Below are 27,870 nucleotides of genomic sequence, written 5' to 3'. Positions count from 1 at the left end.
AGAGGGGTTCAAAGCAGGACTGGTGAGGTGTGTGGCTTGGCCAGATCCCCCCGGAGGGACACATTTGGGCCCTGAGTCTTCGTTTGCCGTTTATGACATAAGGAAACATCCTGGATTGGGACCCTTTTGTGTGTGGGGAATAGGAGCTTTAACTCTTTGTCTCCCGATGTGGTTCCAAACAGCATCAGGCACCACGTGTCTGCTAATACGTTGAAGAAAAGTTTCCTCTTGAATGAAGGGGAGACTATGCCCCCCACAATACGAAGAGCAGGTGAGGGAGGCCTGACCTGGATTGAGACCAAAGCTCCCCTACTCCCAAGGTTCCAGTCTTTACCCATCTTGTTCAGCCTTAAGCTAGTGCACTAGTAAGAAACAAAAAGAATCTTGTGGCATATAAAAGACTAACAGATTCATTGGGGCAGAAGCTTCCATAAGGTAGAACCCAATTCATCACTTGACTGAGCTCTTGAGATTCAAAGTCTCCTTCCATTCAGCAGACACAAACATGCTGAAAGGACAAGCTACCAGCCTGCTAGGACCTCAGACCTGGCTCATATCCGCACACAGCTTAATATCTGCCTCCTCACATATTCCTATCTGAGATGGCTACATATAGGAGTTTCATTGCTGCCATTAAGACCATTAACAGGCTGCTAATATCAGATAGCTGCACAGGAGAGATAACGCATCATACATATCTCTTTAAGGTGCAACTGGAGTTTGTATATGGAGGATTCATCTGTTGTTATTTCTAGTCACTGGTTGGAGTTCATACTTTCAGGTAGTGGAATGGCAGGTACAAAGTCTTGAAAGGAAAGGAAAAAAGCACAACACAGAAGATATCCACCAGGTATTAAAGGACGGAAGCCACAGCACATTCAGACATAACTCTCTCTTGTTCTGCTTCTGAAAACACAGAACATGTTTGCTTTAAAATAGGACCAAGGAAAGTATGGTCAATATAAGATTGATTTGTTCTATCAGGGATGGATCTACATGCAGGAAAAAACACACGCTATAAATAAGTCAGAAATTAGATAGTTGTAACAAAAGGAGGGGAAACCTATGGAAAATCACGTACAAAAAATGTCTGCTCTCTGACGCCATCTGGTGTTGCATGTTTATAATAACACATTCAAATCATTGTTTTTTGACTAAAATAGCTGAGTCCCAGCTCTCCAGTACAACTCCAATATGTTTACACAGTGACTATTTTGTTATTATGACATTCTGGTGGCTAAAATAACAGACAGGGAGTTCCAGTTCAAGTCTTAGCCAGGTGATTTCTGCAGGCCAACTACAAGGAGATCAGAGACAATACGAGCTTTTGTACAGGAAAAAGCTGTAAAGAAACTTGCCTTTGCTGCACCTGTTTTGCTGATAAACTGATAGCAGGTTTGCCAGATCAGCCAAAATCAGCAGTTCCAAAGTAAGAGAGGGTTCCTTATCAGTACTTTTGGCGATTAGTTGGTATACGGGTTGCAGGAGCCACAGCAAGGTTAATTTCATAAATGGTGAATGACACTCAAAGCTGGGATTTAGCCATGTCTAAGAATATAATATATGTGGATAGATTTATAACTTCTTCAGGATTTCACACGACAGGGAAGATGAAGAAAAAAAAAGCAGCCATTTCTATTTTCAAAACATGCTTTCGCAACATTGCCCAGAGCAGTTCTCATTGGTTTTCTCTTGAACTCAAAAATAGTAACACCGGTTTCCTGCTTCTGGTGCCCAGGGTATTTCCTAAGGATCAAATGTTAATGCAGAACTGTATCTTCTATCTGCTGAATATGACAAACAAAATGCCTGCACAAGATGAGAAGGAAGTAGACAATTTACATAGTGTCATTTTTGAAGCTTTCTGTAACAACAAATTGTCACTGTTTTTGGGTTGAATATATGCTATATGGTAATTTACGGACCTCATAGGTATCCACAGCCATTAGCACATAGCAAAATATGTATTTTATCAATGGATTTGTTGAACTGAAATACAATTAAGAAGTATGTTAATACTGTAGTGAAATACAATTAAGAAGTATATTAATAGTGAAATAATTATTAAGCTCTAACTGTATGTAGGTTTTATTTTATTTGTTTTTTATCTTATATTTTGGAAATGTAGATCCAGGTTTTTTTTTTCCTTTAAATTTTGTTGGGGCCCCCTAGAGAGTGGGGCCCTAAGCTTTTTTAGCTTATAAGTAAATCCGGCACTGTTTGTAAATACATACACCATTTTATTTGCGTGTTGCTTTTCTATAGCTAAAACTAGGCTCAAGGCAACTTACAACACGGGGCGGGGGAGGGGGAATAATTACAAACAGAACAGAAATAATCATAAACAATATATAAAAGATCAAAAAATACACCACCAAATTGAAACAATTTCCACATAAATCATAGAAAGATCTAAAATAAAGATATAAAAAATATAAATAACAGTGGCAACCCCCACCAAAAAAACCCCTTAAATAATACCACAGCCCAAGAGTCTGTCTAACAGCCAGACAAGTCAATCAGGGCCCTGCCTTCCCAGGCCAGGTGGAAAAAGGCTTGAAAGAGAGGAAGCAGGTCTTCGACTCACAGGCAAGATGGTCAGTGGCCTGGCTGCCTGTGACAAATAGCCACTGGCCTGTCTGCATGTGGCAAGAATATCACTGTTCCTTTCACGTAATATTGCAGTCTCTGTCTCTCTGACACACCTCTTGTAGGTGAAGACACAAGACTGAGGAAAGCTCAGTCAGGCCAAGAGCAGCATGGCTGGCTGACTCCTGGGGTGGAGAAGCACTGTGAGGAATGATGTGGTGTCCAATGGCTGCTCCTTGCTCCTTATGCAAATATGGTTGGCCTGCAATGTTGTTATTGCTTTCAGTACAACATGCATTTGTTATGACACCCCCTGCTTTGCACTGTATTTCCTCTGTATTGACATGAATGGGGTGGAATAACACCATGTCAATGTAATTCACATAGCAAGTTATGCAATTTTGCCACAGTAGACAGCAAGATGAATAACGTACCTTTTGGCAGAGGATGAACTGCAGCAGAGTGGAAACACTACTGTATGCAAAGAATACAGGGTGGAATGGAAAACAAAGTCTTCTTACATCCCTGGTGTAGAACTAGAAACTGACTAGGTATAAGGCATCTTCCTCCTATGTTTCTACATATGCAAACCAACAGAGGACAGAGCGATAAGTGGTTGAGGAATATCAGTTAATAGACTCAAAGGGAGCGAATACCCTCCTTATAAAAGAAACCATTTGAGTTCTATGATGGAAAGCCACTGTAACAGAGTAGGAGCAAAGGGTGGCCATACAATATATGGCCTAATACTCCATGTCCCTCTTGTGTGAATGGTTCAACGCTTTTTCTGGCCAGTGGTCAACCTGACATTTTAAACCCATGGTCCTGATATGTGGCAAACTGCTCACAAGCCTCAGGCACAAGAACAAAAGGGATCACTGCCATGCAAGGAGCTGAAGTATAAAATTCACCACAAAACAGAAAATTTGTTGTGTTTTTCCCCTCTACACAAGCTTTTAGCAACCTAGGTGATCCTTGCATGAACTGGTGCAAGTTGCTGGGTATGAGATTAAACAGTCTTTGCAGTAAGGCTCTTCCTCTGCTAAGAGGAAGGCACGTTTGTCAAACCCTCACCTTGATCAACTCCTGCCCGGAAACCTATGTCCCCACTGTGGAAGGACGTGTGGATCCAGAACTGGCCTCCACAGTCACTTACTGACTCTTTGTTAAAACCATGTTTATGGAAGACAATCTTACTCAGCTATGAGTGATCGCCAAAGAAGAAGAAGAGATTAATATAGATAAGTGGAGGCAGCATTTTTATCATTTCCCACTTGTCAAGTTATTGCAAGGTTGCTGCCTAGCTGAGCTAGGCACAGCTGCCTTGAATATGAACAACAATCTTAAAATGCTAGGCAGAACAGACTAGCATATAATTTATGGCCATAAATTATGTCCATTCTTCCTTGCAGTAATAAACTTTAAAGCTATCACCATGGACATTTTGTTCAGCTAGAGAGATAATTCAATTTCATTTTTGTTTGCTTTATATTGCCCATAAATTAAGAAGTAGCTGAACTAGAGGCTACACACTATAATAACCCAGAGCAGGACAAATATAACTCATTATTCCATATAATGAGAACAGTGGTGTTTACAAGCATGGTGTTGATGTATGAAAACTTTACAGCCAAATGTCAGAGAAATTACTTAGGGTTTGATGGGGTCTATAAGAAGAAAGAGTACAATGAAGACACCACAGAAGAGAATCAGAAAATGTTCCATAAATGCAGTTGTAGTAGGGGAAAATGATATTAAGTGCTTCGACTCCATATATCTGTGCAATAGAGCCCTGACCCCATGGTTGGAAAAAGCTGCTTGGGAAGGAATGATTGAGAGCAGAAACGTGAAGGAACTGGACTCTTTTCTCATTTACTAGTTCCCTGCACCAAACTGCTTCGCCAGCAGTTTTTCCCCATGTGAAGGTTTCAAATGTGCATCTATGACAGGGGTAGGCAACCAATCGCCTTCTCAATCCAGCCCACAGACAGTCCGGGAATCAGCGTGTTTTTACATGAGTAGAATGTGTCCTTTTATTTAAAATGCATCTCTGGGTTATTTATGTGGCATAGGAATTTGTTCATTCCCCCCCCCCCAAAAAAAATATAGTCCAGCCCATCACATGGTCTGAGGGATGGTGGACCAGCCCATGGCTGAAAAGCTACTATGGGGTCAATTTGGGGTATTTCTCCACTGCTTCTCCACCCTTACCTCTTCTCTACCCATTTCTTTCTTTCTTTCTTTCTTTCTTTCTTTCTTTCTTTCTTTCTTTCTTTCTTTCTTTCTTTCTTTCTTTCTGGGACTGGATATAGCTGGGATTTCTGCATTGCAGGGGGTTGGACTAGATGACCGTTGGGTCCCTTCCAACTCTTCAGAGTCTACAATATAGTCACATTTGTAGTTCTACATATTCAGGTAGCCCTGTAATGAGCTTCTTCTCTGATCTGAACCACACCTAAGGCTAATACTCACTAAAGCATAATGGTTCTACCCAAAAAAGAAGTCCTCATGGTTGCTTCTCTCTCCACTGGAAAGCAACCATCCCTGTCACATTGTGTTCTCTCCTTCTTTCCTGGGTCACAGTCCAAAAGCCAAACAACAACATCTCACCAGCAGATTTACCAATGACAGCTGTAGCGTAGACAAAATTCTGGCACAGTCTGGCAATTTTAACAAACTGACTCAGGGCAGGACTGACCTTCCAAGTCTTCTTTACAGTGGGAAAGAAGACCTGTTCAGAGACCATCTGCTTCTGCTCTGGGAAGCTTTCGCACTGCTTTGAGCCTGTGCCAGGTAACATGGGTGGAACGTCATTTAGAACAAACATACTGGAATTGCTTCCCACCATCATAGCTTCAGGCTTTTCACCAGCAGCATCTTCTTTTAGGCTCCAGCCCACATTTAACACAGAATTAGGCATGTGTATGCCATGGACTGAACTCCAGGGGACTTCCTCCTCAATTGTTATGCAGGGCTCGTGGCCAGCTCCTGCAGTTCATCCAGAAGCAGACTATTTCTCAGAGATTATAGTGATTCAGTTTGAGAACAGAAGTTTTATTGATCAACCACCGATCCTAGCCCCTGCCCTCCTGACTTCTCACCCACAGTAGTCCTCAAGCTTCTGGAACAGTACATAAACACACACGCAGGTTCCCCTAGGACAGATAGGGAACCTGTGGCCTTGCAAATGTTGTGGGACTCCATCTCCCTTCATCTCTGTCGTGCGGGGGGTGGGGTGGGGCTAATGGGAATTGGGAGTACAGTGGTACCTCGGGTTAAGAACTTAATTCGTTCTGGAGGTTCGTTCTTAACCTGAAACTGTTCTTAACCTGAAGCACCACTTTAGCTAATGGGGCCTCCCACTGGCACCATGCCACCGCCACGTGATTTCTGTTCTCATCCTGAAGCAAAGTTCTTAACCCAAGGTACTATTTCTGGGTTAGCAGAGTCTGTAACCTGAAGCGTCTGTAACCAGAGGTACCACTGTATAACACCTGTAGGACTATAGTTTCCCCATCTCTGCCCTAGGATCTGCCTCTAAGCAGCTTTGGACCCGGTTATCTCAGAGTCTGCCTGCTTCTATATAAACCTGCCTAGCCGTTCAGATCAGTTACAAAGCCCTAGCTCTCTGTCACAGGAGAGACATGGTCTTCTTGGTAGCCTTGCTAGGGGCTTGGAACTCCCTGCAGTGGAAATTTAACCAGCATGCAAAACACTGCTTTTCTAGCTGACTTATAAATAAATAAATATTTTTTTAAAAATTGTATACCACCCTTCATCTGTAGATCTCAGGACGGTTCACAACATAAAATTACAATATAAAAACCACAAAAAACATGATAAAAATAATAACCAAACCAAACCAATAATCTCCCCTCCACAACACATTTTCCGTATTTTTTGCTCTATAAGACTCACTTTTTCCCTCCTAAAAAGTAAGGGGAAATGTGTGTGCGTCTTATGGAGCAAATGCAGGCTGCACAGCTATCCCAGAAGCCAGAACAGGAAGAGGGATTGCTGCTTTCACTGCACAGCGATCCCTCTTGCTGTTCTGGCTTCTGAGATTCAGAATTTTTTTTTTCTTGTTTTCCTCCTCCAAAAACTAGGTGCGTCTTGTGGTCTGGTGCGTCTTATAGAGCGAAAAATATGGTAAAAGGGCATTGTATGTCAAATCAGCCAAAGGCCTGGTTGAAGAGGAACATTTTCATCTGGTGCCTAAATGTGTATAATGAAGGCACTAGCCGAACCTCAAACCACAAACAGGTGGGAGCCATTGCAGAAAAGGCCCGTTTTCATGTTGCCATGACACAACATATATTAACACAATTATATTAATCTGTTTCAAGCTAGACCACAGATCCATCTAGCTTGGCATTATTTAAACTGACTAGCAGTTGCTCCCCAAGATCACAGGCAAAAGACCTTCTCAGCTCCTTCTTGGACTTGCCAGGGGTCGAATCTGAGATCTTTTGCAACATGTATATTTTACATCTTAGCTATAGCCCGTTCCACCTTTCTGTTACTTCTTCCTTAACAGCAAGTGTTTCAGAATAAAGGAACCTTCCCTGCAAATGAGGACCTTTCCAAATTCCCATTCCCTCAAACACACACACACACACACACACACACACACACACAGTTTTTACTCACTTGTTGCATAAAATGCATCACTGTAACTTTTTTGTTGCACGGGAGCAATGTATGATTATGTAATATTTCAACTGAAGGGACAGTTACCTTTTCTCAGAACACAAAAACAAACATTTTCTTGGTTGATGGGGAAATGTACCGTATTTTTCGCTCTATAAGAGGCACCAGACCACAAGACGCATTTAGTTTTTGGAGGAGGAAAACAAGAAAAAATAATAATCTGAATCTCAGAAGCCAGAACAGCAAGAGGGATCATTGCGCAGTGAAAGCAGCAATCCCTCTTGCTGTTCTGGCTTCTGGGATAGCTGCGCGGCCTGCATTCGCTCCATAACACACACACACACACACATTTCCCCTTACTTTTTAGGAGGAAAAAAGTGAGTCTTATAGAGCAAAACATAAGGTATTTCCTCAGTCTCCAGAGGCCAGGCTGAGGTCTAAGAACCATTGAGATAACAGAACCAAAAAGAAGTCACTCTGGCAACTTGGGCAAGGTGCAGCAATAATATAAGTTAAGAGGCTCTATTTTGCTTTCTCTACTGCCAGGCAAAAGCAAGCGCCTGGGAACCACTTCTTGTATGTTTGCATGATTATAGAGCGATTAAGCCTGGAACCAGGCTGCTTGCACGCATCCCATTATTCCCCTCCTTGGGAACCTGGGACACTTGGGAACAGAAACACTGCATCTTATTTACGTTTACGGAAATCTTTGCAGCCCAGACCTCAAGGCTCCAAAAAAGAGTGAAGGACATGTGCGTTGATGATGCAACACTCATAACAAGAGAGCTATTCATCCCCTGACCTTCATCTCTGAAGGAAAGGCAACCTTCTTGCCTTAACTTGGGACCCTTCTCTGACATGGGTGCCCATCAATCAAACAAACCTCAATAATAAAGTCTCACAATGACTAAAGCAGCCACTCACAATGGCAGGAAATTAACAGAAGCCAATATCGGACTATTATCTTCCATTCGTCACTTGGGATTTTGTTGGCTTCCTTTTATTTGTGCGCACACAAAGTTACACAAGTTCATCAGATTACCAGGGGTCACATCACAGAAATCCAGAAAGCGGAATTAGGCAAGAGGCCACTGTTTCCTCTCTCACAACATTCAACGCTCACCTTCTCCTATAGACAACATGAGCACATAAGGAAGGGAGGAAGTTCATGAAAAGAAAAAAGTAAGTACCAAGCCTATGATTTCAGGACAAAGCTGACCTGCAAAAGAACCATATGATTCAAGAATGAGCAATTCATAATATGCAGGAACAAGATCTGATAATTACTTTGGGACTGCATGGTGAGAAGTAGACAGGAAATCCATGCTTCCTTCTCCATTTCACACCACAAACAACAACATTAATTTCCTTTTAGGCATTGGAGACATGTTACTCCTTGATTTTTAATCCTGGCTACAGACCACTGGGATCAATAACTGCAATGCTACCCTGTTCTGTTCTGCAACTGGGAGTGTTCAGATTATCTATGACAGGCATAGGCAAACTCGGCCCTCCAGATGTTTTGGGACTACAACTACCATCATCCCTAGCTCACAGGACCAGTGGTCAGGGATGATGGGAGTTGTAGTCCCAAAACATCTGAAGGGGTGAGTTTGCCTATGCCTGATCTATGATCTGGCATTCAGCCACAGCAAAAACTTACTGGTATAGTATTATAGAAAGCAGTCATTTGTTGTACCACTTTCAGCTGTGATTTGCCAAGAACACTGAAATGTTCCAATTGTTCCAATGGGCATTACCTTCAACCAGCACAGGCTGAAGACAGATAGGAAAACCTGCAGCATGTGCCACTTATGTTACATCTGACAACAGTCAACCCTTCCCTACTGGTTCTTCTGAGTCTCTAATAATCCAAATAATCACGAAAATGTGGCAAAGTTTTTCCTTATTAGACCTCTTACGATTGCCTGATTTTGTGTGTGTGGTCTAGTATTTTAATTCTGTGTTTCTCAGCTGTATTACTGTGTATTTTTATTAAAGTTATCAAGTGTAACTGTCAATTGTTATAAAATATTTTAATGGGCTGTTGGGTGCTAATAAAGGAAGAAGAGTTAACCTGTCTGGGTAGGCTTTCCAAAACAAAAATATTTTTAACAGGTGTATAGAACAGTACAATAAAGGCACCTGCCTGATGTCCACAGGCAGGAAGTTTCAGAGCACGGGTGCTGCCACGCTAAAATATTGTTTCCTCACAGATGCAAACTAAGTTCCACATATTAAAGAAGTTGTGTGGGCACACATAGCATGAGGTGATCCTGCAAGGAAACTGGTCCCAAGTTGTTAAGAGCTTTCAATTTTAAAAACAACACTTTGCTCTCAGTCTAGTAACAAATCAGATCTTTGAGCAGAGGCGTGATATGCTGACAGAAAAGTGATAACATTTCAAAATACCACAACAGATAATTTTTAAAAATGTAATAAAATGTGTATGACCAATGTAATATGGTGTTGCAGAGTAAAAATGCATTGGTTAGCACCTGTCTTGTCTTGGGAGACAATGGAAGAGTGCATCTTCAGGAGTAAAGTCAAATGGTTGCAGGAGTTGCAGTGCCTGCTGTGGCTGTAGAAACCAATATGGGAGAGGAATGTTTTGTGGCAGCTGGAGCAGATGAAGATGCCTGGATGTGCTGATGCAGGTGTACCATGGCATTTCTTCTTTCTGTAGTCTTAAAGATGTCTTGATGGTGACGGAAGAGAGTTAACAACAAGAGTTCCCAGAGAAGTGAATTTCACCAATTGTGAGAACCCATTGAGAAGTACCTGGCCAACCTAAGCTTCTCTAGTGACAGACCAGAGAGCAGAGCCTTCAAAGATGTCAATGCCATGTCAGCAGGTTCATATGGATGTAAGTGCTCATTCAGATAAAGTGATTAATTAAATCTAGAAACATCTTGCTTTATCCCAGTGTTCTCAAGCAAGACAACACTTCTCTGCTGATCCGATATACACTGGGAGTGTTCCTTCACCAAAGCTCCTTTTTTGACAATTATACCTTCTCTTTCAAGTCTCTGCTTTGCATCTGCTCCTTTTTCTCCAGGATGAAGATGCTTCATTGAAAAGCAATTATACCGCAGACAACACAGCCATCTGCAAGGCAGGCTCTTCTGAACAGCTTCACAGGATAAAAATAATAATGGTCTCAGACTGTTGCTATAGCAGCAAGGCAAACAAGATTCAGTGGAACAATTTGCCATGTTGGTTCTATGAGACCATCAATTCCAAATCCCTACCCAGCCCTCAGTGAGTGTCTCCTAATGATGCAGAGCATTGCTGTTCACCATTGGGTGAACTGCTGCACAGTAGCAAGAGGAAGAGAGGTAATTAAAAGATTTAAAAAACAGAGAAAAGAATAGAGCCACACATAGCACCAGCTAAATCACAAATAAAATGCCTTATTTGGGGGCACATCACAAATCACTGGAAATGAAGCAGAAAAGCTAAAAATGTATTAAATTCTCTGGTAGTTTCTTAGGACCAATTATATTACAATACAGACTGCTTCAGTGTTAGCAACAAACAACCAGGCCCAGACAGAGGGGAGACAAGAGGGAGCACATGTCTTGGGCAGCAGGATGGTGTGTGTGTGTGACCAAGCAGCATCCTGTCCCAGGGTATGGCTACCTTCCTCCTCTAATAAGCAGAACCCGGCTGCAACATAAGGAATCATAGAGTGTGTTCTGCAGTGCATCTCTCTCACACATACCATGTCAGAATAGCAGGAATGTAAAGGCCTTATTGTCAGGCCTTGACAATAACAACTTCTTCTTTGGCGATCACTCGTAGTCGAGTAAGATTGTCTTCCATGAACACGGTATTAACAGCGAGTCCGTAAGTGACTGTGGAGGCCAATTCTGGCTCCACAAGTCCTTCCACAGTGGGGACATAGGTTTCTGGGCAGGAGTTGATCATGGTGAGGGTTTGCCACACGTTCTTTCCAAAGCATGTTTCGTCCTGAGTTTGAGCATCTTCAAAGTCCTTTGGTAAAGGCTGTTCTCCAATTGGAGCGCTCACACGCCAGTGTTTCCCAATTGTTGGTGTTCATACTACATTTTAAAAATATTTCCCTTGAGAGAGTCTTTAAACCTCTTTTGTTGACCACCAGCATTACATTTTCCATTTTTAGGTTTGAAATATAGTAGTTGCTTTGGAAGACGATAATCAGGCATCTGAACGACATAACCAGTCCAACGAAGTTCATGTTGAAGAATCGTGGCTTTGACACTGGTGATCTTTGCTTCTTCCAGTACACTGGCCTTAGTTCGCCTGTCTTCCTTTCTCAAGTGATATGCAATTTTTTTGGGGAGACACTGTTGATGGAATCTTTTGAGGAGTTGGAGATGGCGTTTATAAGTGGTCCATATTTCACAAGCATATAGCAAGGTTGGTAGTACAATAGCTTTGTAAACAAGCATTTGGGTTTCCCTGCGAATGTCCTGGTTCTCAAACGCTTCAATCGGGAGTACACTGTCTGGCTATGGGCCACCCACCTCTTCAAATAAGCAAAACCCAGCAGTCCTACTTATTAGAAGTGGTACGTGGCCATAGCAAGGCCCACCTCTTTGTCTGCCCAATGAAGAGGAAGGAGAGAAGCTGTGGGATGGAATATGAACCTGTAAGCTTCCCTCCTGCAGGGGTGGCAGCAGTAGAGGGTGGTGGAAGAAGGGGAGAAACGCAGTGGCAGCAGTCACCCAGGTAAAAGTGAGTTTTAGTGGACAAGTTAGTTCTTCAGCAGTGGTACTTGTCATAATTCTAGAACTATGTTGGCCTCAAAGTCTAAAATGCCACTTGTTAATGAATTGACTTTCTTATAATAGCCTCATTTCTTTCTATGAAATGAATTGGAAGTGGGATAGGAAGACAAAGAAATGCACTGTTTTACATGGTCTGTGCTGCAAAAGTAATGGCTGAGCCATGAGGGAACGTAATATGGATGTTTTACACCACTAGAGGAGAAAGGGAAAAGGATGAATAAGCCCAGGTCAAAAGTGAGCAAGCCAGCTGAAATCTAGAACTGCATTCCGTGTTCTTTGAAACCAGATTTTTAAAGTCAAGACATCACTTCTGCATAGAAGTCAGAAGGGAACCCTGACCATTAGGGTCCAGTTGTGACCGACTCTGGGGTTGCGGCACTCATCTCGCTTTATTGGCCGAGGGAGCCGGCGTACAGCTTCCGGGTCATGTGGTCAGCATGACTAAGCTGCTTCTGGCGAACCAGAGTAGCACACGGAAACGCCGTTTACCTTCCCGCTGGAGCGGTACCTATTTATCTACTTGCACTTTGACGTGCTTTCAAACTGCTAGGTGGGCAGGAGCTGGGACCGAACAATGGGAGCTCACCCCATTGCGGGGATTCGAACCACCAACCTTCTGATCGGCAAGTCCTAGGCTTTGTTGTTTAACCCACAGTGCCACCCGCATCAGAATGGTAGGTGATCGTAAAAGCTGGTACAACCGTGGAGCTTGATCCTAGCCTTTCAGAGCAATCCACCACTGAACACATGATTAAATTTGTGTCAGGAAGATTCTGGGCATCACATGGCAGGACGGAGTCTCAAACAAAGATGTGCTCTCCCAAGCCCACATGCCCAGCATGTTCACACTTCTGTCTCAGTGATGTCTATGCTGGCTTGCTCATATCCACAGAATAGAAGATGACAGGGTCCCCAAGGACATGCTCTACGGGCCTGTTGACAGAATAATTCTGTGTTACAAGGTTGTCCGCAAATGTGACATGAAGGCTGGCAACATTAACCCCACCGTATGGGAATCCCTTGCAGAGGATTGCAATGCCTGGAAACAGACAAACAGGTAATGTAACACCGGTCCTGAAAGATCTACATTGGCTCCCTGTTTCTGAGCACAATTCAAAGTGTGGTGCTGACCTTTAAAGCCCTAAACAGCCTCGGCTCAGTATACCTGAAGGATTGTCTCCACCCCCATTGTTCAGCCCGGACACTGAGGTGCAGCTCCAAGGGCCTTCTGGCGGTTCCCTCATGTGAGAAGTGAAGTTACAGGGAACAAGGCAGAGGGGCTTCTCGGTGGTGACGCCCGCCCTGTGGAACGCCTTCCCATCAGATGTCAAGGAAATAAACAACTATCTGACTTTTAGAAGACATCTGAAGGCAGTCCTGTTTAGGGAAGTTTTTAATGTTTGAGGTTTTATTGTGTTTTTAATATTTTGTTGGAAGCCGCCCAGAGTGTCTGGGGAAACCCAGCCAGATGGGCGGGGTATAAATAATAAATTATTATTATTATTATATATTATTAATGTGTCGACAACAGTGACCAGAGGAGGAATGACGCTGGGAGGAGTGCAGAGAGTAGAAACGCCATGGTGTACCTGTAGTAGCAAACCAGGCACTTCCATCTGTCCCATCTGCAATAAAACATGTCTCTCCCATATTGGTCTCTACAGCCACAGCAGGCGATTTAACTCTCCAACGCTTTGACTTTGTCGCCAAAGGCGCACTCTTCCATTGTCTCCCAAGACAGATGTAGGCCAGCCCAGGTTTACCAACAAAATACCTGGTGCATGCACAACATCACAGGGTAGGTGTTGATACATTTGCACTTGACGGAACTGGAAACTTCTGTATAATCATCTTTTGAATATTTTTAAATACCTGTTCCTAACTGTTTATCAATAAACTTTTTAAAAATGTTTTTTGTAAACCGCTTAGAGGTTTTCTGACAACTGAGTGGTAAAGGCATTTTATTGAACAATGAACAAATAAATAAATGCTAACCATGGTTAGCACTGGAAGTTAAATGGGGCGGGGGGATTCACATGCAAGGACAGAGAATAGAACGGGGTGAAGCACTCAGACTTAGGCAATGTATTAGAAAACTGGGTAGTGTTACATTTGTGCCAGACCTAAATGTCATCTATTATCTTCAATGAGTTTACAACTCTGGATCCTGTGCATCAGTACATAGGAAGTTGATATACTGAGTAAGACGATTGGCCCATCTAGCTCATTACTGCCTACACTGACTGGCAGCTGCAATCCAGGGTTGAAGGCAGAAGTCTCTCCCAGCCTTACCTGGAGATGCTGGGGATTGAACCTGGGACCTTCTCCATGCAAGGAGATGCTCTATCACTCAGCTGCAGACCTCGTCCATATATTTATGCAGAAGTAAATCTCACTGTATTTAATGGGGCTTTCACCTTAAACCTGTTTAGGACTTGCGGTCAACTTCAGTTGTTTCAGTTTATTTACTTTTTCCAATTCATCCTCAGAACACCTTACATTCTTGGAACATGCCATTTCTAAACGTTGCTACTATGTTATAGACAGTAGAAGGAAATAGTTTTTTCCAAATCAAAAGATAACATTCCACTTTTTGTTCAGATTCTGGAAGCTGGGCTAATTCTTCTTATAGGAATTCCAGCACTTACAAGTCAGAACATAAAAGCTGCTAAATCAGCATTCCTGAGAATATTTCAACCTTTATGTGTCTGGCCACAACCGGACCCTGTAGGCTATGAGAAGGCTATAAAAAAGACAAGCGGGAAGAAACAAACTATTCTTGCTTCTAAGGAATTGAGTGTTAAATTTTAGAAGGGTGTGGAGCTTGGAACTAACCATGCTCACACTTTTCTTTTTTAAGGACAAAATGCAAACACACACAAAAACCAATTGGATAAACTCTAGCAAGCCACCACCCAAAAGGGAGAAAATACTGCTTTCCCTTCTAATGAGTCTTTTAATGAAGGAAATATATTGCATTACAGAGGTATGCCTACAAGTATTTTGTGTATTACAAAAAACGAAGGGAAAGTGTACCACTTTGTAAGTAGAAATCGAACAACAACATTACTAGATAAGCTACAGTGAATTATTCTGGATTTATAAAGGTAAAGGACCCCTGGACAGTTAAGTCCAGTCAAAGGTAACTATGGGTCGTGGCGCTCATCTCACTTTCAGGCCAAGGGAGCCAGCATTTGTCCACAGACAGATTTCTGGGTCATGTAGCCAGCATGACTAAACCACATCTGGCACAACGGAACACTGTGATGCAAACCAGAGCGCACAGAAACACTGTTTACCTTCCCGCCGCAGCAGTACCTATTAATCTACTTGCACTGGTGTGCTTTTCAACTGCTAGGTTGGCAGGAGCTGGGACAGAGCTACGGGAGCTCACTCCATCACAGGAATTTGAACCACCGACCTTCCAATCAGCAAACTCAAGTGGCTCAGTGGTTTAAACCACAGCGCCACCTATGTCCCTTCTGGATTTATATAGCATGCACACAATCCTTGCACCTCATACAGCTGTCCCCTCACGGTCTATGCTCAATGGGTTTTCTCACCACAAGGGCCCTTTAAGCATTCTCTCAGCTGTGTGGGTGCTGCTTTTCTGCAAGCACTTCCCATGTGAATAGCATAATATGTAAATAGCCCAACCTTCTGGCAGGGTGCCTGTTTCTGTGGCTGGATCCTGCACGTGCAGCCCCTGCCTATGTTGAGTCACTAAAACATTACCTCAGCTCCACAGAGTCACTGTAAGCCTTGGCTGACATGAAATTGATTCTGTTAAGTCAATATCCCTTGACTTTCCGCCTTCTCTAAGATGGGTCAAAATCACAACTCGTCCATTTTGCCCAACCTTCGTTCTGAAGTTTTTCTAGAAGGTGCTGAGCTGTGATATCACACACCATGTGACTTGGTCCATAAAGCCTGCTGTTCTTTCAATGACACTTCTCAGCCAGTTTATAGAGTGAGTGACTAGGTGCAAGATTCTCAAAGCAGAACTGGAGGAACACTGTTACCCACACCATCAAGCATTAAGCTTCAGAATCCTACCAAAACTGTTTTCTTTGGCCCGAAATGTGAGGTTAGCAGGTTAAGCATCACCTAGGTCAGAAGTAGTCAACGCAGTGCCCCTCCGGCTGTTCAAAAGTATGTGGTGAAAACACAATATGAACCAAACCTAAGAACATGCCTTATTTTGATTTTCCCAGGTAGTCTGGAATACAGGTGGCCAACAGGGGTCCCTCCAAATGCTGCTGAACTCTAATTTCCACCAGCCAACATGGTCAATGATCAGGAATGATGGGAATTGTAGTCCAGCAACATCTGGAGGGCACCACATTGGCTATCCTGACCTAGGTTCTCCTTCTTAATTGGCAAGCCCCTTTACTGTGTTCCCAAGATTGAGACAAGGCCAATCAGTTCCCACCATCCTACACTTTCTTTCAGCCATCAATTGTTCTGTTTGTAAGAATCAGAACACCCTGCAAATACAAATCATCCTATGGCTCTTCACTGTTTTCATGAAACTTTTGGATCACACCTGCTTCTGATATAAGCATCCATCTTACAAAGATGCCTTGCACCATTTTGCAGCCCATCCCCGCCAAAAAAACCCCACCTAGCAAGCAACCACCTGAATGAACAACTAAATGTATGAGTCAAGACAGGTCCAAGCTGCCATTCACCTCACCCTCTATGAATCCCTTCCTCGTTTAGGGCAAAAAAATGCTTCCATTTGTCACTGGCATTTGTGCATCTATTCTGTTGCTCATTGGTTTTATTAAAAGTTATAAACTCTCTCCCAAAAATAATCAGCTGATTTACAGCAATGCACAACTACTAAACTAATATAGCCTCACACCTGAAAGCTTGACAATGCAGTGTTTGGGGTTGTCTGCGTGCATTAATCTCTATACCTCAACAAACTAAATAAATCAGGAGACAAATACAGAGACCAGTATTATCCATCAATGTCAGAGGATGAGCTATGAGGATTCAAAATAAAGCTTGAATTAGAGAACATATAAACAGGGCTTTGAGTAAGACTATTGTCTTTGGAAAACCACAACAGCTCCAAGTCCCCCCCCCCCCGCTCTGCATGCATGACAATGATGGTAGTGAAGGGGTTGAGGATAACATCTGAGAATGTACTGTCCAGCACTAAACAGCTGATTCTACAGTTTGCCTAACTAACCAACATCAACGAGAGAAAGCAGTAGTCCTACATAGAAACTAACGTCTTAAGTATTCTAAACATTTATTCCAACTGTTAAATTTTGAAGCACCACCTTTTAATTTTTTAAAACATACTTCAGAGTTACTCTTAGGAGGGGGGTGTTCCAGTGTAAGTAATGGCCAATAGAAGCACCAAATCTTCGTGGTATTGTTCCCAAGACTCGCTCCCACCATTTAACAAAATCCAAGTTTGTCACTCTGAGCTCCTTGGAGGAAGGGTGGAAGAGAAATATAAGAATCAAAATGGTGATTGAGTTTATATCCCTGTTTCCTCATAGGGCAGACTCAGGCACGCAGAGCCAAACTGATTCTCAGCATATGCACAGAATTCCTTCAAGGAGGAAAAAAAAGTGTGTCAACCCTTCTATCATGCTATGATTTCATATACTGGGAGTGACTTGTGGAAACGCTTCCCTGCAGGGATTAACTTCCACAGAAACGATGAGACAATACTGAAGCTTGCCTGAAAGCTGGGCTTATTTGCATGGAACCCTCGCTTTATTAGGTGAGATGGCTTGGCTTGGGTGGTCAAGCAAGGACAATGGTGCAGTTAGGTAATTTTAGGCTCTGAACTTAACTGTCTTATGCCCCATCCTCTTTAGCTGGCCATGTGCATTACTTAAAAATTAGGTAAACAAGCCCTACCGTGTCTGATGGACCTTCTGGATGTTCTGCTGAGTGGGGCTCCGGGCATCTGCCCTGAGAACACCACTGATTAGTGGTGACTTAAATGCACCTCTGTACATGCTCTGAAGTATATTAGTAATTTACATGGTCCTGGGCAAAGCCCTAGCACTAATAACAGGACTGGATGCTGTCCAGACTCCAATTGAAAACAAAAACAAATTAAAGCCACTAGCAATTACTACAGATTCACATTGTGCATTCCCACCCAACATTTCACTTTTAAAAAAGGAGCAGAGTTTAGTTTATGTAACACCCCTATTTTCAAATATCTACTCCAGCCACAGGAGCTGCAGGCTCCTTTTCACCAGCTGTTTATTGTACTTATTTACTCTGCAACAACTATCCACTGACTTTAAGAAACATTCTGACCTATCAAAAAGACAAAAAGGAAGGAATTCTTTAAGGGTGAGATCACATAATTTGATGGAGCTCAACTTATTAAATATGTGGCATTACAAGTTTGAGAAAGCAATATGGTAAAGAGTAGGTGACAGAATGGAGAAATAAACGGTACCCTTGCCGTTTGTTTTGAAAATTCACAAAAATGTGGTGTAAACCTGGCACCGTGTTTTAGGGAATTTTCAAAACACTTTTGCACTGTAAAAAGAAGCATTATCATTTATTGCATTAAAATCTTAACCCCACGGAGTGTCGACAAATGCTTTGCCAGAATTTCCACGCTCTTCATGGTAATCAGGTTGTTGATCAAAGCCTTGTTTAAAAATAAGAACAGGCAAGGCCTTTCTTGTTTTTGAAGGAAACTAGTATCAACCTAACAACATGAGCTTGCCTTCAAAGGACCTTTGCTTTCCTTTCCTTGCTTGGGGCATCACTTCCAAAGTTCGGGTCATTTATGAATTCCATGATTCATTACTCCACAAACCACAGCAATGAGTGTTCAACAAATATTAAAAGTCAGAAGTTACATCTCCAGATAATGCGGTCAGGAGATCTAACCAATTCATACATTCACTTATTTACAAAACCTAAGACCCCAACAAAGTATTCAGAGTTTTTAAAATTCTTAATAACAAGTATGTCTATATAAGTGTGTGCGTGTATCTATTCATACTTATAATTTGAAGGCAACCCTGTGTAAGCTAGAATCTACACTGACTTTTGGTTTGAATTACTCTCCCTGCATTCCTTTTCGCACACTAGGAGTCATCTTTTACGCTAGCAGAGGAAAGTCCCACTGAATTCACACAGCCTTTCTTCCAGGTATTGCACAGCATAGCATTGCACCCTCAGGAAACCTCTAACAGAAAGGTGTTCTCACAAGTCATACCCAAAGCACCTTTTAGTCTGGAATGCACCACTTTGGAATATTAAGGTAGTACAGAATGTGGACGGAGCCCTTTAAAATAAATAAATAAATAAATAAATAAATAAATAATCCTTTCTAGTCAATGGGGCCATCAGAATTTGACTACAGCTGCAGAGAAATGCAAAAACTGATTTAACATGTGAAAATCGCATTTGATTTCCCCATGAACACACACACAGACAAATGTAAGATAAAAAGACGCTTGCCATTATAGCAGGAATTATCTTACTGTAAGAAGAGCCCAGCTTTTCTCCCCTCCCCCTTTCTTTTTGCTTGCTTCTTTAAAGGGGAGAAGGAAGCAACAAATAAACCCTGGACCATTCCATTCCACATGGTCTTGTGTGCTCAGAGCATCAAGATTTCTCTGGGAGAGAAACCAGACCAAACCACTACACCTTGAGCTCCTTTTTCCAAAAGCCGCCGCATTTACAGGCTAACTTTCTCAAATGCTAGATCCATGAAGAGTAGCTTTGTAAAAAACGGCGTTGATGTGCAAAGGGCAACCCGCTCGCATCTTTCTGAGTTCCCGGCTCAAATGTCCAGTTAAAAGCAAACAGTCCAGACCCCATTTCAACGCTCTCGGGTTACAGAGTCAGTTAAGTCTTTCAGCACTACAGCTTCAAGTGTATTGCAGGCAACGGGTCAACACACTCAAAAGTTTTCTTTCTCTCCCCCCCCAACATCTGCTTCTTGTTTTGCCGCTTCCCATCTTGCTAGCCTTCTCCGCCTCCCCCCCCCCCCGCCGTTTAAAATCAAAGCAAGCCAGGCGACCTTGCGGCTCTTACCCCAGGGAGATGGCGCTGTGTGTCAGTTTAGCCTTCAGAACGACTGCCAAGCCAGCCGGGGCTCCCTTTTGCTTGCGTAGTGAGGCTGCCTTGTGGGAGTGGTGTGGGGAGGTATGCATTAAACATGCTTGAGCAGGACCCGTGGCTGTTTGCCTGCCTGTCAGTCAGGCCTGCTCAGTTAGTGTGGGCAGGGCAGAAAGGGGGGAGGGAGGGAGGGAAAGTGCAGCAGGTTACTCTCAAATCAAACAAGGCACACCCGTGGAGGATAGAAGGAAATGGGCAGCAAAAGAACCACCTCCGAATCCTTGGAGCTTGGAGAACCTTTTGTGTGGTGGGCATGCATGTGTGCAGCAACTTCTGAAAGGGGCAGAAAGAGAGGGAAGGGAAGGCAGTCTGCCCCCCACCCCCACACTTTTAGGACACAGAAAAGCCTGTGCTTTAATATCAAACATGGCGGGCTATGGTTGCCCTGTGGTGTGTGAGAGAGAGATGCACTCTGCATATACAGTGGTACCTCAGGTTAAGTACTTAATTCGTTCCGGAGGTCCGTACTTAACCTGAAACTGTTCTCAACCTGAAGCACCACTTTAGCTAATGGGGCCTCCTGCTCCTGCCGCGCCGCCGGAGCCCAATTTCTGTTCTCATCCTGAAGCAAAGTTCTTAACCTGAAGCACTATTTCTGGGTTAGCGGAGTCTGTAACCTGAAGCGTATGTAACCTGAAGAGTATGTAACCTGAGGTACCAATGTACTCAAAAACACCCTCAAATCGTATCATTCCATTGCCACAAATGACAGTTTATGAGGAACTAGGGATTTCTTTCATTTCAGTTTTTAAAGTTTTAAACCCCCTAAAAAAATTATCTGTCTTAGGTAACATTAAATTCAGACTTTGTCTTCTGGGCATGTTGGACTGATTATAAATCCTGCTTGGTCCTTTAGCTCGTCTTATATTCTGCCACTGGCAGGTGGCATTTTTGATAAATGATATATGAGGAAGGATAACAATTACTTCCAGCTAAAACACAGACCACTAATCATTCGGAGAAACATCTTAAAGCAGCTTTGTTTGCAATGCCATCAGCACCAATCACTCCTTTCCCCCAATTGACAACTTCAATTAAAATCAGGATTTAAGATCTACGCTGTGTGTCTGCCTATGACAAATGAATATATTAGGAGAGAGACAGAGGGCGACTCTCCCAAAGTTTGCTTTTCAGTCTTAAGCCTTTGCTAGAAGAGAACCACCTGCTGACTTTTAACTATTGACCCAGAAGGGGAGCCCAGCGCCCTCATGCTGTATTCCGCTCAAGACTTAGCACTTAGCATTACTGATATTCTGACAGCCCATACATAAGATTCCAAAAGCATCATTTGGGAAAACACTGCACGTGTATATTCACAGAATCTATCCCTTTCTGCCAATGATAAGGAAGAACAAGTACTTTGTTGCCTGCAGCAGATCCCAGATCTAATCCCTAGGAGCTCAGAACTGTCTACACTGACAGCCAGCAGGGGCAAGTGCTCGGATCCTGTTTCTGGGTTCCACAAGAGCATCTGGTTGGCTGCTGTGAGAACAGGATGATGGACTAGATGGGCCATTGGCCTGCTCCAGAAGGGTCTTCTTACGTTCCTATGTTCTAATAATCTGGAAGTACTTGACACTGAGCTGACACCGGAGACTCGGGTGCTTCACTGGCTTGGAATGCTGTTTTCCAGCTCTGGCAAGTTTGTCTGCTATGGCTGCCCTAGACAGAGATAACCTGGTCCCTGTGACCTGTGCTCTGGCTACCTCCCACTTGGATTAATGCAATACACTCAACATGAACCTGCCTTAAAACTGACCTGGAAACTACGATTAGTGCCAAGTGTGCCTGTCAGAGTATTATCTGGAGCGGCCATCAGGGATCACATAATACTGAAAGATCTTCAATGGGTGTCTATAAGCTTCTGGACTGAATTTAAAGTACTGCCACCTAAACAACTTGGGACTCAAGCATCTCGGAGCAACGCTCCTCCCTGTATTAGCATGCTGGAGTTCCTGGATCCGGGGATGAAGACCTTCTCATGGTCCCACATTTGAAAACTTTGGCTTAATGCAAGCCAGCACTTCTGCGCCAAAGCAAGCACATGAGGGAAGGGGGTGGATGGAAGAGAGGTACAAAGTTGTGGACGAACGTCTGAAGGTGGCTAATATTTGACTGTGGTGCAATAAGAGGCGGTGTCAGCTGTACAGTGTGCTGACCATACTTAGAAGAACCAAAAGACAGACTCAATGCAAGGCAGCTTCAGCCCATGTTGTGGAATATGTAAGTTTGGTAACACCACCTTGTGGCCACAAGAGGGTAGTGTGACTCACAATATACCAGAAAAAGGGTCAACTATGGACATCTGTGTAGGGGTGCAATTCAGAGCAGTGGTGTGCTGCGTCCTCTACCTTGCATTCTTCAGACCCCATGACCTATATTGGGCCACTTCATAGGTTTGACATGCAGAGCAGCTTTTACTATAAGCATTGCATGGGTCTACATACCATGGTTCTTCTAATACGTTGATAACAGTGCTATGGCTATTACGGGGTATTAAAAGAACCCCCTCGATAGCTAGCCCCCTTAATACACCCTCCAGTTTTGCAATTCAAAACGTATTTCATGTTCTGAATATGTTACCTATTGCTTATCCTTCCCAAGGGAAGCCCAAAGTGGCTAACAAAACAGATTGGTTGCAGAACATCAATGTATATCCATGTCAAAACTTTTGCTCCCCCGAAAATCTCTTTGGCCCCACTTCTAACCGGTCTTAAGCCACAGCCCTGCAAAAACGCAATAAGCTTGATTTCCTTAAACACGTAGAAGAGCATGGCTTGCTTCCAATATCTGCTCTTCTGTTCAGAACTGCAATCTGTGGATGGGCCATCATATTGCAAGAATTGCCTTCGTTGTGGGTAAATGGTTTATATTTTACACACGGAAGAACTCACTACATTTGGCAACTGAAGTGTGCAAACAGGGTATGGGGGAAGAAAATGATTCAGGGGCAATATTACATGTTCTCCTGGGCTTTTGTGGTTTTTAGGTACAAGAGCTAACATGGTGCTCAATCAATCAAGTGAACTTTGAATTCTATGACAGCTAGGCCCCCCTCATTAAAAAAAGAGAAGAAAAGGAAGAATGTGTTGGGGTTCTTCCCTAGCCCCAAATATATTGTGCATTACTACTAATTGCTCTCAGAGCAGCAGCAAGGCAACAAAAGATTTTCAGAGTGTGAGCATTACGGCTGATTCATCGAGGTCAGAATCTGAAAGAAGGCTGGGGCCAAATAAATCCCCCATCACAGCAACACCAACAGTTTAATGAAGATGTGCTCAGTCACCCTTATTAACAGAGATTACGAGGCAGAAGGGCTGCTCTACTGCTTTTTCAGTGAAGGCACAATGGAGGCTAATTTCAAAGCAATGCTTTGCTCAACTCCCTTTAAAATTCATAACCGTGCCACAGAGTTCATCCCTCGGTTAAGAGACGGAGAGTCAAGAAAGACTGAATAAAGGGAACCGTTTGCATTTTTAAGAAGTGTTTGCTCACCTGCAGCTGTATTTAATAACAGGGAATTACATTGTGTAAAGCTGTGGACAAGGATAGCATTTGCTTTGGCTAATGGGTTGCCACAGAAATGCCTCTTACCACGCCAGCGGAGAATAAGCACTCCCCTTTCCAAAGTTTTACATATCTGAGCAAGAAAAGAGCATAAAAAGCATTATAACTGGGTTGTGATACTTTTATAATAAACCAACTAATTACGAATGCGGAAGGAATAACTTGAAAGAAATGAAGGAAAAGGTTCCACCACTGCTGTTAGCTCAGCTACTTTCATTTTCCAGAAAGATAAACTCTGTACCCATAAGACAAACTCTTATCTCCCACAATTCTTATCTTGCTAGTACAAGGCTCTATAAGAGAGTGCCTGTCAGTTCTTAATGTTGTAACAAAAATAACTAGGGTTCTTCCAGCTTCTCATAGGAGTTTCTAACCAATTAAATATGCATAAATCTACAGGCAAGGACTGTTTTGTTTTCAGATGAAGCATACATGTGCAGAGCATTTAAAAGAGACATTTCGCCCTCTCTCACATCCAGGACAGAATACTCCTTTTAGAGGTGCTCTTGCCACCATAAGCTTTTATAAATTAGATACATGAGAGCCAGTGTGGTGTAGTGGTTAAGTCTTGTAATCTGGTGAACTGGGTTCGCGTCCCCGCTCCTCCACATGCAGCTGCTGGGTGACCTTGGGCTAGTCACACTTCTGTGAAGTCTCTCAGCCCCACTCACCTCACAGAGTGTTTGTTGTGGGGGAGGAAGGGAAAGGAGAATGTTAGCCGCTTTGAGACTCCTTCGGCTAGTGATAAAGCGGGATATCAAATCAAAACTCTTCTTCTTCTTCTGTATCCTTACTATCTCTTTGATTGGGGGCACCTATTCAGTCTTCCAAAAGGCTAACCCAGGCTTCCTCAACCTTGGCCCTCCAGATGTTTTTGGCCTACAACTCCCATGATCCCTAGCTAGCAGGACCAGTGGTCAGGGATGATAGGAAACAAAACATCTGGAGGGCTGAGATTGAGGAAGCCTGGGCTAACCAAACTGATTAATGAAGTAAGCATTGCAGCTTTGCAACGATATTCAGTGGCCCTATCATAACTATCAAGGTCTTTTTCACTTGCACGGCTAATATCATGTCAGCGATCACCCTCCAAGGAAATTCTTCTGCCATTTGCATTGTCCATACACAATTTTAAGACCAAAAAATAAATAAATAGAAATGTACTGAAATGAAGAGCAATGGGGGCAGGTTCAATTTCCTGTACGACTGACTTCAAGTTATTCACAACCTTCCCACCCACCAAAACATCTCTTTGTTAGAATTAGTTAACAAATTTGGCATTAGATATCTTAGCTTAAATGTGAGTTCTGGATAATTCTCACTACAGGGTGCAGTGCCCCTCATTTGGCATTATAGCAGTTGTTTACAATTCATGCTCCAATGCTGAAGAAAAGAATGATTGTTTAGGACAAGTATAAACCCAAGGGTACAACCTCTATACCTGTTCATTCCCCCACACCACAAATATATTCACACACCCATACTACACAACCTCATCACCCGCCATCACAACACTTGCACCACCCACACAAAATTGCAATTCTGGAAAAGATAGGATTTGCAGAGCCTTGCAAAAAAGTGTGTGTGTGTTGTGTGTGTGTTTTTTGGGGGGGGTAGTCACTGCCAGTCCCATGCTGCTATCCGCTGGGATGGGGCAAGCAGAAGAAGCAACAGGAAGACTGTAGCCGCTACATGGTCCCAGTTGGCATGGGGAAAGGGGAGTTCAGGGAGAGAGCAAGAGCACTGAGGCATGGGCAGGTGTCAGGCATATTGCAAGTTCACTCATTGCTTCTCCCTAAGGCTAAAGACTGATGCAAAGGCATTAGGACTAACAGAAGATATTGTGGCATGGAAGGCATTGCTTTACAGTCACTGTTCGCAGTATCTGCCTGTGAAACACACCAAGCTGCTTTTACATACTTCAGAAAAGTGGGGTGGGGCAGAGAAAAGAAAAGGGAAGGGGAGACTAAGCAATAGCTCCTACTGAAGAAAATGCCTATTTGTTTCATCCTCTGAAAAGGCTAATAGCTGAAAAGGTTTGCAGGGAATCCTGCAGATCTCCAAGGATACCCCATAGTTCACACTGATATTACGTTGCTTGAGGCAACCGAGCCTCTGCAAACAAATCAGCCCGGGAGCAGGAGAAGAAATGAGTTCATGAAAGCAAAGCCTCCAGAGCCCCTAAGTTCTTTTGTGCAAAGCTTCCCAACCAGATCCTAATACTGCACGATTAGAGAACACCCTGCCACAAAGGAGCCTCTGCAAAGCACTATGGGGGAATCTAACTGCCCCACTTTCAGAGCCAAGTCTTTTTACAGTACAGGAAAGGTCTGTTTTGCAGAGCTTCGGAATCAGTGACAATGGCCATCACCTTGCTTTTGCCCACCTCGTTCTAACACCCAGTCCTTAGTCCTTATACAGATAGTATTGACTTTCTCACTCAGAGGCATACAGGTGCAATTCCACTAGCTAGAATCTGTATATAAAACACAAGGCATGTGTTTTTAATCTGTATATAAAACACAAGGCGTGTAATCTGCTTGAACATGGATGTAGAAGTCAACACTCTGCACAGGTGTTTCTTGCGCATTGCAGAGAGTTACAGGTGAATAATAATAATAATAAATTTTATTTATATCCCACCCTCCCCAGCCGAAGCTGGGCTCAGAGCGGCTAACAACAGTAAAAGGGAGACACTAACACAGTTTGTGCTCCAAATTTGCTGCTGTTAACAGCACTTGTATGTACTTGTTGACTATCCCCACCCCACGCCTTTAATGGGAGTTAGCTGCACCTTAAGGATGGAGATGAGACTGGGGAAATGATGAACAAGTAAAAGGTTATAACATCCCTCCTCTCCTGTGAGCTTTTTCAAAGAAGGAAAATCCAATCATGGATATCAAGTTTGACCTTTTCTGAGTGACGGAGGTATACCAGAGGATATATTCATGTTGTTGTTGTTGTTTTTTTAAAAAAGAAGACTGTAAGCACTTACCAGTCTATAGCTCACAAGTAAGGACATGCAGCAGTGAATGCTGGACTTTGGGGGGGAGGAAGAATTGGAGCTCAGTGGAAGAGCACATGCAGAAGGCCACAGATTCTACCCCTGCCATCTCCAGTTAGATCTGGGAAAGACTCCCATCTTCAATCCTATAGGGCTGCTAACATTGCAGACAATACTGAGGCAGGTGGATCATTGGCCTGAAACAGTTTAAAGTGGCCTCCTACAGCCCCAGGACTCAATACATTTATCAGGGATTGTCAACATTCACATGGAACTATTCACATGCAAGTAATTTCAAAGTGATGTATGGAAGTTAGTGATGTATGGAAGTGAGAGCTGGACCATAAAGAGGGCTGATCACCGAAGAATTGATGCTTTTGAATTATGGTGCTGGAGGAGACTCTTGAGTGTCCCATGAACTGCAAGAAGATCAAACCTATCCATTCTTAAGGAAATCAGTCCTGAGTGCTCACTGGAAGGACAGATCCTAAAGCCGATACTTTGGCCACCTCATGAGAAGAGAAGACTCCATGGAAAAGAACCTGATGTTGGGAAAGATGGAGGGCACAAGGAGAAGGGGACGACAGATGAGATGGTTGGATAGTGTTCTCGAAGCTACAGCATGAGTTTGACCAAACTGCGGGAGGCAGTGGAAGACAGGAGTGCCTGGCGTGCTCTGGTCCATGGGGTCACGAAGAGTCAGACATGACTAAACGACTAAACAATAACAAATTTCAAAGCTCCTTATGATCATTGCCCTTCCATGAGTCCTTGGAGCGAGGCCCCTTCTCATAAGTAACTTGCTGAAATGGGATTTCAACTAAGCCAAAAATGCAATTTGCAATCCACTTCAGTACCTTCAGGGGCTCTTCCATACTAAACACGATGCAGTGTAATTTCAACCTTAAAATGAAACAGAATAAAATAAATATCCTGCAGTCCTAAGCACACTTATATTACTATTCAAAAAAAGGTCCACTGAATTCAACAAGTCACACTTATGAGGAAACATAATTCTGCATTAAATCTGAAGTGTGATCAATTATTCTGCATTAAATCTGAAGTGTGATCAATTATTTCCATGATAGCATCAGGAAGGTTCTACTCTCTCCCGTTTCCAAAATCGCTGAAGGCAGCCCAGGGGTTAAATTGTCTGCATTCACA

General features: G+C 43.1%; 1 protein-coding gene across 3 annotated transcripts in view; it reads right to left on the bottom strand.

The window, feature by feature from the left end:
• The window catches only part of STON2 (stonin 2), a 64,939-nt gene that overhangs the window by 14,596 nt on the left and 22,473 nt on the right, over positions 1 to 27,870 (bottom strand). Inside the window, exon 1 of one of the 3 annotated variants that reach the window (XM_081909935.1) lies at positions 2,588 to 2,696. The exons of the other annotated variants lie outside the window; for them this stretch is intronic. Within the exon in view, the coding sequence (XP_081766061.1) occupies positions 2,588 to 2,645 (58 nt within the window). The 5' untranslated portion in view covers positions 2,646 to 2,696. Of the gene's footprint in view, positions 1 to 2,587; positions 2,697 to 27,870 lie in introns of those variants that run through there. 3 annotated transcript variants of the gene reach the window in all.

This window comes from Podarcis melisellensis, assembly GCF_964234715.1.
Source record: "Podarcis melisellensis genome assembly, chromosome: 1".
NCBI lineage: Eukaryota > Metazoa > Chordata > Lepidosauria > Squamata > Lacertidae > Podarcis > Podarcis melisellensis.
The sequence above is the reverse complement of the archived record's forward strand: the minus strand, read 5'-3'. Positions and strand labels throughout refer to the sequence as shown.